The sequence below is a fragment of the Vicugna pacos genome, chromosome 22 (genome assembly GCF_048564905.1).
Source record: "Vicugna pacos chromosome 22, VicPac4, whole genome shotgun sequence".
NCBI lineage: Eukaryota > Metazoa > Chordata > Mammalia > Artiodactyla > Camelidae > Vicugna > Vicugna pacos.
The window spans coordinates 25,617,261-25,630,036 of NC_133008.1; the positions used below are offsets into that span (position 1 = coordinate 25,617,261).

The 12,776-nt window shown below is 39.0% G+C and overlaps 1 protein-coding gene and 1 pseudogene across 1 annotated transcript; one reads left to right on the forward strand and one right to left on the reverse strand.

Annotated features, from left to right (window-relative positions):
• Window positions 1-784: 784 nt before the first annotated feature.
• LOC102535998 (zinc finger protein 426-like) lies at window positions 785-11,221 on the reverse strand. The gene is made up of 6 exons (XM_015240888.3): window positions 10,832-11,221; window positions 4,516-4,604; window positions 3,868-3,994; window positions 3,182-3,262; window positions 2,782-2,873; window positions 785-2,319 (listed from the first exon to the last, which is right to left on the reverse strand). Exons 2-5 carry the CDS (start codon window positions 4,546-4,548, stop codon window positions 2,788-2,790), a joined length of 327 nt encoding a protein of 108 aa, XP_015096374.2. The 5' UTR covers window positions 4,549-4,604; window positions 10,832-11,221; the 3' UTR covers window positions 785-2,319; window positions 2,782-2,787.
• Window positions 5,008-9,870, forward strand: LOC102536255 (deoxyuridine 5'-triphosphate nucleotidohydrolase pseudogene; annotated as a pseudogene).
• Window positions 11,222-12,776: the final 1,555 nt, after the last annotated feature.

The following is a 12,776-nucleotide window of genomic DNA, read 5'->3' on the forward strand; positions in this document are numbered from 1 at the left end:
TACCCAAACTACGGACTTTCTGTATATCAAAAGCTCCTTATTTTGTGCATCTTCTCAACATCCTTCTGAAAAACACACTTGCTATAATACAGTAAGATTTGAAAGTGAATGAGAATACACATAGAATTGGCTTAGTATCCAGCGAATATTGGCTATTATAGCTTAACCAAAGAAGTTTCACCCAAAGAACTGAATGCAGGAACTTGAAAAGACACCTGCACTGCCATTCATAGCTGCATTATTCATGCTGTACCTATCTCAGAAGATCCTAAGATGCAAACTTAGGGTACCACACCCTATACTTCCTACATTTTATCTTCATTGTGAATCAGCCCACCATGTTTATTAAGGATGAGGAACAATGTAATGGAAAATAATGATGACTCTACATTTCTTACACTAATGAATTTTTTTTGCACAGTGAGGTCACAAATGAACATTGTATGTAGGAGAATGTTTTCCCATAAATCTTACATCAGTAGAGTTCCTCTGCAATGCAAGATATCCCATATTTTAAGGAATATATATTTCACTGAGGAAATAGTAAAGAGCTTCCCATGTCTCTTAATTGTATGGTTCCACTGTGAGCCCTAGTAGGATGGGTTGTGAGGAAATTGATGGCTTTCCCACCTTCTTTACCCGAGTAGATCATCTCTTCAGTACGGCCTTTTAATGTCTTTGAAGTTAGTTGGGAAGACTGAGGGCTTCCCCACATTCCTGACATTGATAAAATTTCTCTCCAGGGTGAGTTCTTACAATACATCAAAAGAAATGGAGAACCGAAGGCTTTCCCACATTTTTAACGTTTATTGTTTCTCTATACACAGTGGGTTTTTCATACACGTACAATGAACTGGATTAACTGGTGGCTTTCCCAATTGCTCATATTCTGGGTTTCTTACCACCATGAGTTTTTTCATGTTGTGAAAGGTTGGAATTTTGAGTGAAGTATTTCCCACATTCCTTACATTTGTATGGTTTCTCTCCAGTATGAATCACTAAATGTCTAGCTAGGCCTGAGGAAAGTGAAGGCTTTCCCGCATTCCTTACATTCATAGGGCTTTTCTCAACTGTGAATTCTTAGGTTTCGCTAGGCCTGAGGAAATAGGAAAGACTTTCCCACATTCCATACATTCAAAGGACCACTCTCCAGTGTGACTTTTTAAGTGTCTACTAAGACGTTAAGTAGTAATGAAGGCTTTCTCACATTCCTTACATTTATAGGGTTTCTTTCCAGAGTGAATTTGTTTATGGTTAAAGAAGTATGAGTATGTATCAAAGGCTTCATCACATTCTTCACATTTATAGGGTTTCTCTCCAGTGTAATGCATGTGAACATTAAGGTAGAAAGAATATAGAAAGCCTCTTCCACATTCCTTACATTTGTAAGATTTTATTTCAGTGTGAATTTGAATGTGATTTTCAAGACATCAAGAACTTGCATAGGATTTCCCACATACCGTACATTCAAAGGTCTTCTCTCCAGTGTGTCTTTTTAAGTGTCTACCAAGATGATAAGTAGTAATGAAGGCTTTCCCACTTTCCTTACATTTATAGGGTTTCTCTCCAGTATGCCTACTTACATGTTTGTGTAGGCTTTCAGGAGAGGGGAAGGCTTTCCCACACTCTGTACATTTATAAGGTTTCCCTCTAGAATGAATACACACATGAGTGATACTGTGTGAAGACCTGGCAAAAGCTTTCCCACATTCATCACACTCAAAAGGCTTCTCTCCAGTGTGAGTCCGAAAGTGATTAATAAGATATGAGGACGTTGCAAAGGCCTTCCCACATTTGTCACATTTAAAACGCTTCTCCCTAGTGTGAGTTTTTATATGTCTCCTAAGGCTTGAGGATGCAGCATAAGCTTTCCCACATTCGTTACATTCATGTTTGGTAGCACTGCGAGTTTGCACACGTATACCAAGGCACGTGGAGTGAACAGAAGCTTTCCCATACTCCTTCCATTCACGAGAGTTTTTCTCTATTGTTGAGTTCTCGTTTGTGCCTGAAGATAAGACTCATTAACAAAGGCATTCCCACCATCACTGCCTCGAAGGCTTTCTCTGCTGTGCTAGTTTTCCCATACACAATATTTGGAGTCACACTGATGGCTTTTCCACACTGAACAAACCCAGGATGTTTCTCTCCAGTAGAGGGTTTCTTCTGCACAGTAAGGAAGCTCTTTCTACACTGATTATCCTCATAAGTGTCCCCTTCATTTTGAGTTCTCTTGTGTGTCTTAAGGCACAAATGTTCACTAAAGTCTTTCCCACTCTGCTTACAGTCATAGAGTTCCAGTCCATTGTGGTTTCTTGCCTGTGGAAGAATGGATGAATGATGATTCAAAGACTTCTCTGTCTCAATTCTGTCCATCTCAAAATAGAAACATTAGGATGATGGTGATGATTTTTAACATTTCCATTACATTCATATACTTCCTGCCCTGTTGATTTAAGTTTAATGGTGGAATCATGCTAGAATGATGTGCCATCTACTCTCATCTTAAAAGATTCCTGTACATTTTCATGGAATTGTTTTAAAAACTCAATGTCTAGTTATATAAGTGGGAATGAGTCCTTGTGGGAATTTTGAAGCATGAGTTTCAACCTAAGTTTAGGGTATCCTCAAATTCATACATTCAGAGTATCTCACCAAAACCATTGTTCTCCTCTGGGTGAATGCCACTTAAGCCAAATATCTATCACTTGTGGTGATCTTTCTACTGAACATCTCAATCTTTTCTGAATTGTAAAATAATAAATATGATTTCAAACTTACCATTCTTTACATTTCTATCCCATTGGGTGTTTCTCCCCCTAAAATATCCTGCTGAATTGAGGAGTCTTTGACTTTTTGATTCATTTCCCATTCTAAAGTAAAAGAGAGTAACCAGTTTAAGAACTTGCAGGAAGTAGTATAGGTTAGAATATTATCAGGGAAAGAAAGTAAACAAGTTCTGAATAGAGTATACAACAAAATGAAAGTTAAAAAAGAAACAACAGATTATTTTGTGAGATGATGGGGAATTCTGAGTAAGTGAAAAGTAAGTACGTATGAGCTGAAGAAATCCCAAAGTACTAGAGACTAATGATCTTAGCTTTCTTAACAAGTTTCCTCATTATAATCCCAAACACATGGAAGTTTTCACTGACCACAGAAGTTTTTCATAATTGCTCACCTTGGAGGGCTCCTCTCTCCACTGTCCTAAACTCTCCTTGTTCCAACCAAGAGATCAGAGCCGGTTTGACCGACTGATAGCCTATTCACAAGGAGAGATATATTAACAGAAATAGCTCTTATAAATCATGACAGACCATCCCATTAATCAAATCCTATACTTCTAATGAATGTAGTAAAATAATTTTAAATGAGATAAACAGGCAAACAGCCCCTCCTTCTGTGCCCCCAAAAGATTATCTCTGCTCCTGAAACCCAGTTCTGATGTATATATATGCATTTAAAAAGCATTAAGGCTTTTATGGAAAAGAAAAATAAAGTGGGGACAAAAAAAGATTTTCATTCTCATGGCAAAACCAATACATCACTGGTTATCAAACTTTGGTGTCCATTAGAATTATTTCAAGTGTTTGTTAAAACACAGATGACTGGGTCCCAATGCCAGAGTTTCATTCAGTAGGTCAAAGGTGGAGTCTGAGAATGCACATTTCTAAGAGAGTAACAGTGATACTGTTAGTCCTAAAGTCATATTTTTACAAAAACCACCCAAATTAAAATCCATTCATAGAAAGACTAGTGTGTTAATGCCCACTGTATTCCGATTTAACATCACCCATCCTGGAACAAAGAAGTACGTTACACCTTGTCCTCTTCAGTAAGAGGCTACAGGAGTGGTGGCGGTCTTACCCGTGGTGATCAGGTTATTGTAGTTCTCCAGCATCACATCTCTGTACAGGTTTCTCTGAGATAGGTCCAGTAAAGCCCACTCCTCTTGGGTGAAGTTGACAGCCACATCGCCAAAGGTCACAGCATCCTAAGGCATTACACACATGCTGGATTCAGTAAAGTAACACCTCCACCAGTGTTCACTGGGAAATGAAGATGTAGCACCCCACGGCAACAGAGGGATTCAAGGACTCTTACCATCTCCCCCAGGACACACTGGTCCTCGGTTCTCCTCTAATTACACTCACTCATGATTGATATCCTTCATTTTATAGTGGAACCTGTAACACATGAACTCATCTGGCCCAAAGAGCCTAAAATTTCTTTCTGTCTTTTTTCCTTCATTCAGGAATCCCTGAGAAAACTGCAGACACTTGTAAATGCTGATGAATGAATAAACTTTTTTGAGAAATGCACATTCTCATCTTCCTTCTCTGTCAGTGCACAGAGCAAAGTAAGAGTTGTGCAGTCTATCATGAGAATCATATGAGGGGGTAATAATTGAAATACTGAGATTATGCAAGGTAATCTTGTCACCAATATGTGGACAAATGGTCCATCTGGTGGATGCAGTACACCATTTTGTAAAAGGATACACTTTTTTCTTACCTGAGAACAATCTGTCAAACACTCAGTCACCATCCTTTCTCCCTCTGTCTTTTCTTCAGGAAGGCAGAAAGGGTTCTTAGAAAGAACACCTAGGAAAAAAGAAAAAAGGCATAAGCATACAGAGAGGACCATAATTCCCACATTCACGGCCCAGAAGTCATTCCATTCTTGCTTGAAATCCCCTAGTATCCCTGAAAATTCAAGAAATCTCAAGCAAATATACACTACTGCTGTGAAATGCCAGAGTAGCCCTGTCTCATGTGGAGCCAGAAAAGGGGTTGGGGAGCCATGCTGCCCATCTGGAAAAGAGTAATGGCTTCATTTTACAGGTAAGGAAAATTAATACCTGATAATGTGACTCTTCACTTGTCAAGGCAATAAAACACATGAAGAAGATTATATGGCAACTCTAGCAAATGCATATACCAGAAAGCTGACTTAGAGAACAGCGTCCTCTAGCCCACTTCAGCTCTTCCTAGATGAACCAGCAGCATGACCACTCAGGCCCAGACCAAAGAACTCTATACTGTGAAGGCAGAAGCTAAAGTAGAGGTCCTGAAAAAGAGTATTAACAAGGACTTACTATGGTCCATGTCATGGGCTGTCATGCTGCAAAGATGGTGAAATTTGCCTGAAAAATTCCTTTCCTTGATGCCAAGATCATGTCAGGACAGCTTATGAATATAAGTGGATATGGCCATCTCCATCCCCCTGGAGACTGGGTTATCTGGAGCCCTGCTTCATATCAATCATTAATCAACAATTATTGGTAATCAATCACACATCATAAATTAGCTCTTTCTGTGCAGGTAACATATGTGAAATCTACTAAAAGCATATGTTTTATAACAAGAATATCAGTAACATCAATTGCTATTCACTGAGGACATTATGTACCAGATACCTCATTAGGAGCTTATAGCTTACCTATATATTTGGAACAACTTGAACATTGAAACTCTTTTCGACTGTAAATTATGTATGATCTAAACAGAAATCAAGTATATAGGATAAAACTTTAGTGTCCAGTAAAGTCAAAACCCTTCAAGTGAAGAAAATAACGTAGAATATCTCAATTTTTATACTGATTAAATGTTTAAGTAATAGTTTAGCATATGTAAGGTAAAATAAAATATAGTCATATATTTTTCATTTTTGCTTATTGTGGGTACTGAAAATATTTTCATTATATACACGATCTATATACATTATATTTGTATTGGAAAGCACTTACATTTTTAGAGAAACAGAATCTTAGCATAATGACCTCTGTGTCTGTAGTAATGCTTCTTGGCAATGCTGACATTAGGATCAGCTTTGGGGGGAGCTATTGTTTTTTGTACATCATGGGTACCACTGTGTCTGTTTTGGATGCCAATGTCTCCAGTACAAGGAGTGGCACAGAGTCTCGCTCACTGAAGGCACCCAAGATTGGAGATCAACAGACAATGGAGATCTTTCATACCACTCCTCAAGCACGCTGAAATTATAGCTAAATAACCATTCATAACATAATATACAACTCAGTTTTCAGAAATGTATTTAATTATTCTACGAATGGAAGAGTGGGAGGAACACTGTCTTCTTCCGAGCACTCACACCAGCCTTGGTTTATCTGCACACCTCTCACTGGTTTCCCATGGCCTCCTTGTACAGATACTTAGTACTCTGGGTCTTGCACTGGTAGTGGCACCCCAATTCCCTTTCAACATCTGCCCACCAGCCATGGGTCTTCTGCATCCTAGAGGGGTGCTTCCTCCTTCCCCAGTGACTCTTGACTAGTTCTGGCCCTGGCCACCTAGCAAACTTCCTCACAGCCAAAGGGCTGCCATGGCACCTTTTCCAACAAGGTCTGAAGTCCACTGTTGGGGAAAAGCAGCCCCTACATGCTTGGTCTTCCTAAATACTCTTCATAAACTCTAGAATCTAGAGATGGCAGTCTAGGTCATGGTTTTGTGCTAGACTTTCTAATGGCAATTGGAAATGCTGGAGGTGTTTGCACTGTGTGAGGTAATGAAGGGCCAATATCATCTCCTTGCTGCAATCCTAGACGTTTGGTCTCTTAGCTACTATGAGACTGAAATGATGGCGATTCTACATCAATTTCTACTAATTTAACCTATTATATAAACCTTTTTCCCAAAGTAACAGAATAATTTTTTTAAAAAGTGTTAGAAGTCTCTTTACATCTTTATATTACACTTCTCCTGTTTAAATCAAAGTGTGATTTACAGGCTCCCTTCATCTGAAATGTTCTCATTCACTTTATACCTCCTCGCCCTAGCTCAACGACCAGATTAGCTAAATCATATTCATGCTTTCATTTACAACTTAAATATCAACACCTTCTAATACACCTTCTCCTCTCATATTATGCCATTATTATGTCCAGATAACAAACTTGCCAATAATCATTTCAAATGTCTTCCTAAATAAACTGTAAACCCCACAGTAGCAGTAGCACTATCTTTGCTTTTATCTCCATTGTGTCCCTGTTCCTGGCACAGCCTAGGTCATTAAAGTAACTCAGTGATGACTGGTGGACTGTCAGAGAATTGCTAGTCCCCACAAAAATGGTAACTGCATAGATATACACAAAGTGAAGTTTAAAAAAACCCACAAAATTAAATAGAAATCATATAAAACACCTGTGCAGTGTTTTGATTTTTACAATATGAACCAAAATACTGTCCTTCTGAAATGTATTTGAGTATTCTCACTTAGGAAGAAAGTGGACTAGATATAGTTTTTGAAAACAAGTGCCTTGCACTAAAATTTGTTTCTATGTCTGTCCCAAGTAATTTTAATCCTATTTTAATGTTGATTCAGAAACTACCAAATGGCACAAGATTTTTTATGAAAGGGATTTATATACTCAGAAAAATTAAATGTTTTTGCCCTTTGACCTAGAAATTCAACCTTAAAATCTTACCCTGAAAATGCACTTCTACAGATATAAAACAACATATATAAATCATTGCTAGTAGTGCTAGAATCCAGATGCCAGAACAATTGATAGAAAAGTTGTTAGAAAAGAAGATAGTCTGTGTCAAAATATCACCCCACATACCACTTTTTTATTCAAGAGGAAAAGTCTATCTTTAAAATACAGGGTTCGGGTAAAGGGGTTGGGAAGGGATAAATTTGGGAGTTTGAGATTTACAAATGTTAGCCACTATATATAAAAAACAGATTTTAAAAAGTTTCTTCTGTATAGCACAGGGAACTATGTTCAATATCTTGTAATAACCTTTAATTAAAAAATGAAAATGAATATACATATATATATATATATGCATAACTGGGACATTGTAATGTACATCAGAAATTGACACACTATAATTGACTGTATTTCAATTAAAAAATAAAAATAAAATAAACTACAGGGTTCTATGGCGGGGGTGAGTACAGCTCAGTGGCAGTGTGCATGCTTAGTATGCACAAAATTCTGGGTTCAGTCCCTAGGACCTCTATTAATAAATTAAAAAAATAATAAAATAAAATACAGGGTTATGGTGATCATTACCTAATCAAATATAGCATTACTGACAGAAAGATGATATAAATCTAAGTCTTCCTGATGAAATACAACTTAAAACATTCAACATCACCTACAGTGTGTTTTGTAAATGATCTTTTGAAGCCTGTAGACCAAAAGTTGGCAAACTATAACTCACAGTCCTGTTTTTGTGAATAAAGTTTTTGCAAATCATTTACCTGTTAAGGTATATCTAAAGAAAATGAAGAACTCATACAACTCAACAGAAAAAAAATCAAATTTAAAAATGGATAGAAGATCTGAATAGACTTCTTTTTTTCCAAAGAAGACATACAGATGGCCAACAGGTAATTAAAAAGGTGCTCAACATTACTAATAAGGGAAATGCAAATCAAAGCTACAATGAGATATCACCTCACATCTCTTAGAATGGCTATTATCAAAAAGATGACAAGTAACAAGTGTTGTTGAGGATGTGGAGAAAAGGGAATCCATGTGCACTCCCGGTGGGAATGAAAACTGGTGCAGCCGCTATGGGAAACAATATGCAGGTTCCTCAAGAATTAAAAATAGAACCACTACATCATGCAGCAGTTCCACTACTGGGCATTCATATGAAGAAAACAAAAATACCAACTCAAAAGATATATATATACTCCTATGTTCACTGCAGTGTTATTTACAATAGCTAAGACATGAAAGCAACTGAAATGTCCATTTATGAATTAAAAAAACATACACACACAACACACACGCGTGCATATACATACATACCCAATACATACACACAATGGGATATTATTCAGCCACTAAAAAAAGGAAATCTTGCCATTTCCAAGAACATGGATGGACCTTGAGGTCATTATGCTAAATGAAGTAAGTCAAAGACAAAGACAGATATCGTACCATCTCACTTATAAGTAGAACTTTAAGAAAGAAAACAAACCAACAAAAAACCTCTAGAAGGTATGGATATAGCAAACAGATTAACAGTTGCTGGATGAGGGTGAAGGGAGATGGGACAGATGGGTAAAAGTGGTCAAAAGGTACAGATTTCCAGTTACAAAATAAGTCCTCAGTATGGGTGTTGATGTTAATTAGGCTTATTGTGGTGATCATTTCGGAATATATACACAAACACTGAATCATTAGGCTGTACACCTGAAACTAATATATGTCAAATACACCTCAATTTAAAAAGAAATTCTAAAATGTGTAACTTTCTAAAACATCTTACTTTTCAAAAAATCATTATAGACTAGGTTAAAGGAGACTAAAAGACACACAAAATTGCCATCTTAAAACCCTAACTGCTCTCTCTTGTTGCTCCTGCTCCCAGTTGGGCTCACTTTCTGTCCTGCCACGCCCTGCTCTCATGAGACACACGTCATCTCCCCCAGCAAGCGGCCCGGCCTGCCGCGGAGGAGGGCGGCACACGGCTCCGCTCTGCCCGGCTCTCAGAGCACGCCACCGCCCCAAGGGGTCCGCGCGCGCCGGACTATGACCTGTACAATGCCTACGATTACACAGCATCACCCATGGAGAAGGCCCTTGTGAAAACCGACATTCAGATAGCTCTTCCTTCTGGGTGCTATGAAGGAGTAGCTCCACGTTCACGCTTGGCTGCAAAACACTTCATAGATGTAGGAGCTGGTGTCATAGATGAAGATTACAGAGGAAATGTTGGTGTTGTACTATTTAATTTTGGCAAAGAAAAGCTTGAAGTCAAAAAGGGTGATTGAATTGCACAGCTCATTCGTGAACGGATTTTTTTACCCAGAAATAGAGGAAGATCAAGTGTTAGATGACACTGAAAGGGGCTCAGGAGGTTTTGGTTCCCCTGGAAAGAATTAAAACTTATGCCAAAAACAAAAAATGAGAAAATGTACTTTTTCCTTCAAAATAAAAACTTTGCTTAAAAAAACCCTAACTGCATCCCCAAACACCCAGAAGTATATTCTGGAACAATGTGGAGGATTTCAGTTTTCACAGAGCAGACAGAGGGTGACATTATTATTTTAAATTTTCTTGGGGGAAATAAAAGTATTGTGGTTTAATTAGCACAATGTCCTTATCTTTACATATATTGCCAAGTATTTAAAGGCACATGCCTGCAGTTTATTTTCAACTTACCCTCTCACACAGTTCACCAAAAAATGTATTTATTTCTCTAGAGAGCAAACTTGCAAAATGCTAAAAATGGGTGAATCTACTTCAACGGACATTAACTGTACTGAACGTTCACATTTCATTTAAGTTTACGATTTTTCAAAAGAAAAATGTGGGAAAAAATATACTTAGTCCAAACATCCGTTAATGAGGTCAACTCTCCTAGAAAGGACAAAAAAAAGCCTTCATTCTTTTCTCTTGGAATATCATGTTTTGAAATTCTGTGGGGATGTACAGGCTGAGGAAGTTCAGATGAAGAGATAAGTCAGTATTCTTGTTTCTCTTTCGTAGAAAGACTTATGCCCTATACAAACTTACACTTCTACACAGAAAAATGGCACCATAGACAGCTATGAAAGTATATTTCTATCTGAATGTAATATGCCAAAAATAAAGAAAGAACGCCAGATTTTCAGATGAAATCTTTTGTATACAAAAGGAAACAGCACAGGGAAATATATACAAGATCTTATGTTAGCTCACAGAGAAAAAAATGTGGCAATGACTATATATATATATATGTTCACGTACAATTGAAAAATTGGGCTCTACACTGGAATTTGACACAACATTGTAAAATTATTACAAATCAATAAAATAAAGTTAAAAAAAAAAAAAGGAAACAATCAACTTTCCCCCAGTGCTCACCGGAATGTTCCTGAATCTCCAGGTCCGTGAGGCCGCGAGGACACTCGAGTCAACCGACCTCAAATGCGTTAATACTTTCCTCCCGAAGAAAAATCACGACGGTTGCTTTCGAAGCGGGGAGTACAGAATGAAACCGCAAGGATCCCGCGGAAGCGCCCTTACGGCATTTTGCCAAGCGTCCTCTGGGCCTGGCCGTGCCGAGGCCCGAGGCCCGAGCAGAAGCGAGCGCCGCGAGCCAGCCTCTCTAAGCAGGCGCCTAACCTTTAACTCCTTCTTTCACCTCCTTCCCTCGCCTTCGCGCGGGCCTCACAGATACTGGCCTGGCTCGGACCACGACCAACGCCAAACCGCCAGCAGCGGAAAGACCCCAAGCGAAAGAATGTCGCCACTCCCACTTCCGGCCGAGAGCCGGAAGAGGCGGGGCTTCAGCTTTGGCTCTGTCGGTTGCTTTCGACTATGTTAGGCAGAGAAGTTCTAGTTTTTCCTGGCTTGGGTACCAGTCGGTCCCGAGTAGAGTAGGTGCGCGGGCTAGGTACTGAATTAGCCCCAGAAACAAGGTTGAGGCCGCAACCAGTCCTTAGGCGGGGCTATGGGCGAAGGCGCAACCTATTCCTGAGGCGGAGTTGGACGTGGGACCACACGCAGTGGGTATTTAAACTGCTTACAATTGAAGCCTTAAAGGTGAGGCTGCGGATAGGGACCCACTTCATGCCAACACTTCAAAAGGTCTACGTGGCTCTCCTCTCTTTCCTAGGTCCCTAACAGTGATTTTCCCATATCGATAATCCTGCCAATCCATGAAGTAGTGTATCTCCTCCATTCAATCCCACGAAGTGAGACACCATGCCCAACGCTAATGGTGTCCCCTGTATCTGGGGATTTTTCATCGTTTTTAAATCAGTAAGCAATCTATAAGACTACCATTATGTTTGCTAGACCTCGCAGCTACGTTGTTCGAAAGACTTAGAGTCCCCATCCCCCCCTTTTTTCTGGTAGAGGAAGTGGGGATTGCTCGTAGCCATGCAAAGCCTCAGACTTTGTATTTTATTTTTAAATTTTGGTCTCTTCTTTCCTCTGTTTTTTTCCTTTTTTTTTTTTTTTTGGTATTTGCCTGATAAGCTCCTAGTGTTCCCAAGTGACCCTATCAACTTCAGAGGGACTACAGTCTATCTGAGAGAGCAACGTGGGGGAATCCCTGTTTTTTAACAATTTGATTTTCAGGAAGATGCTTTTACAAGTTGAAAGGCAGCGACACTCAAGAGAGCCCAAGTACACTGACCAAGAGATTTACAAACTGATTTGAGTTGAGAACCGTCTCAGGTTTCTAGGGAGAGAGAACAAAATGTTCCTGCCCCTTTTCTTTTTTCATTAAACACTGGGCCACCAGTCGGGAACAAATCACGACAGAAGCAAAGCAAGGAGCAACAGAAGAGACAGGTGAAGCCTGCTGGTGTCTTTGGTGGGGACAGCTGCTGGGGACCTCCTGATCTCTTTGTCTCCCACAAGGGATGTCCTGGTAGAGGTGCTGTAAGGCATGTAATAAATAACATAATCTGAGGAAAGGTTAAGTTGTTTCTTGTTGTTCTTAAAAATCAGTAGGAAGAAAATGTTTTCAGCTAGGTCAACAGCTCACATGTGTATCAAGTGAATTAGAATTTTTATTATTAGAGGGAAAAAGATGAACACTACATAAGAATCAAACGACGTGAGTGAGTCAGTTTTCTTGGGTCTCTCCCACGAATATGTGTTAATAAACTTTTTCTCTTGTTTAAAAAAAAGAATGAAAGGACAATTTACCAAAAACATAGAAAATGACAACATTTGTATGCATCCAGTTATACTGCCTCAAAAAAAAAAAAGAGAATTTAACAATCTGACTACCCATAGTCATAGGGGGGCATTTTAACATACCTCTCTCAGTAAAGGGCAGATCAAGAGATAAGGT

Bases quoted from the DNA above. Each gene is read 5' to 3' on its own strand.
- LOC102535998 (XM_015240888.3), bottom strand. From the start codon at position 4,548: ATGGTGACTGAGTGTTTGACAGATTGTTCTCAG. The intron at 3,995-4,515 runs GTAAGAAAAAAG...GTAATGCCTTAG, and splicing joins GTTTGACAGATTGTTCTCAG to GATGCTGTGACCTTTGGCGA. The intron at 3,263-3,867 runs GTAAGACCGCCA...CCTTGTGAATAG, and splicing joins CAATAACCTGATCACCACGG to GCTATCAGTCGGTCAAACCG.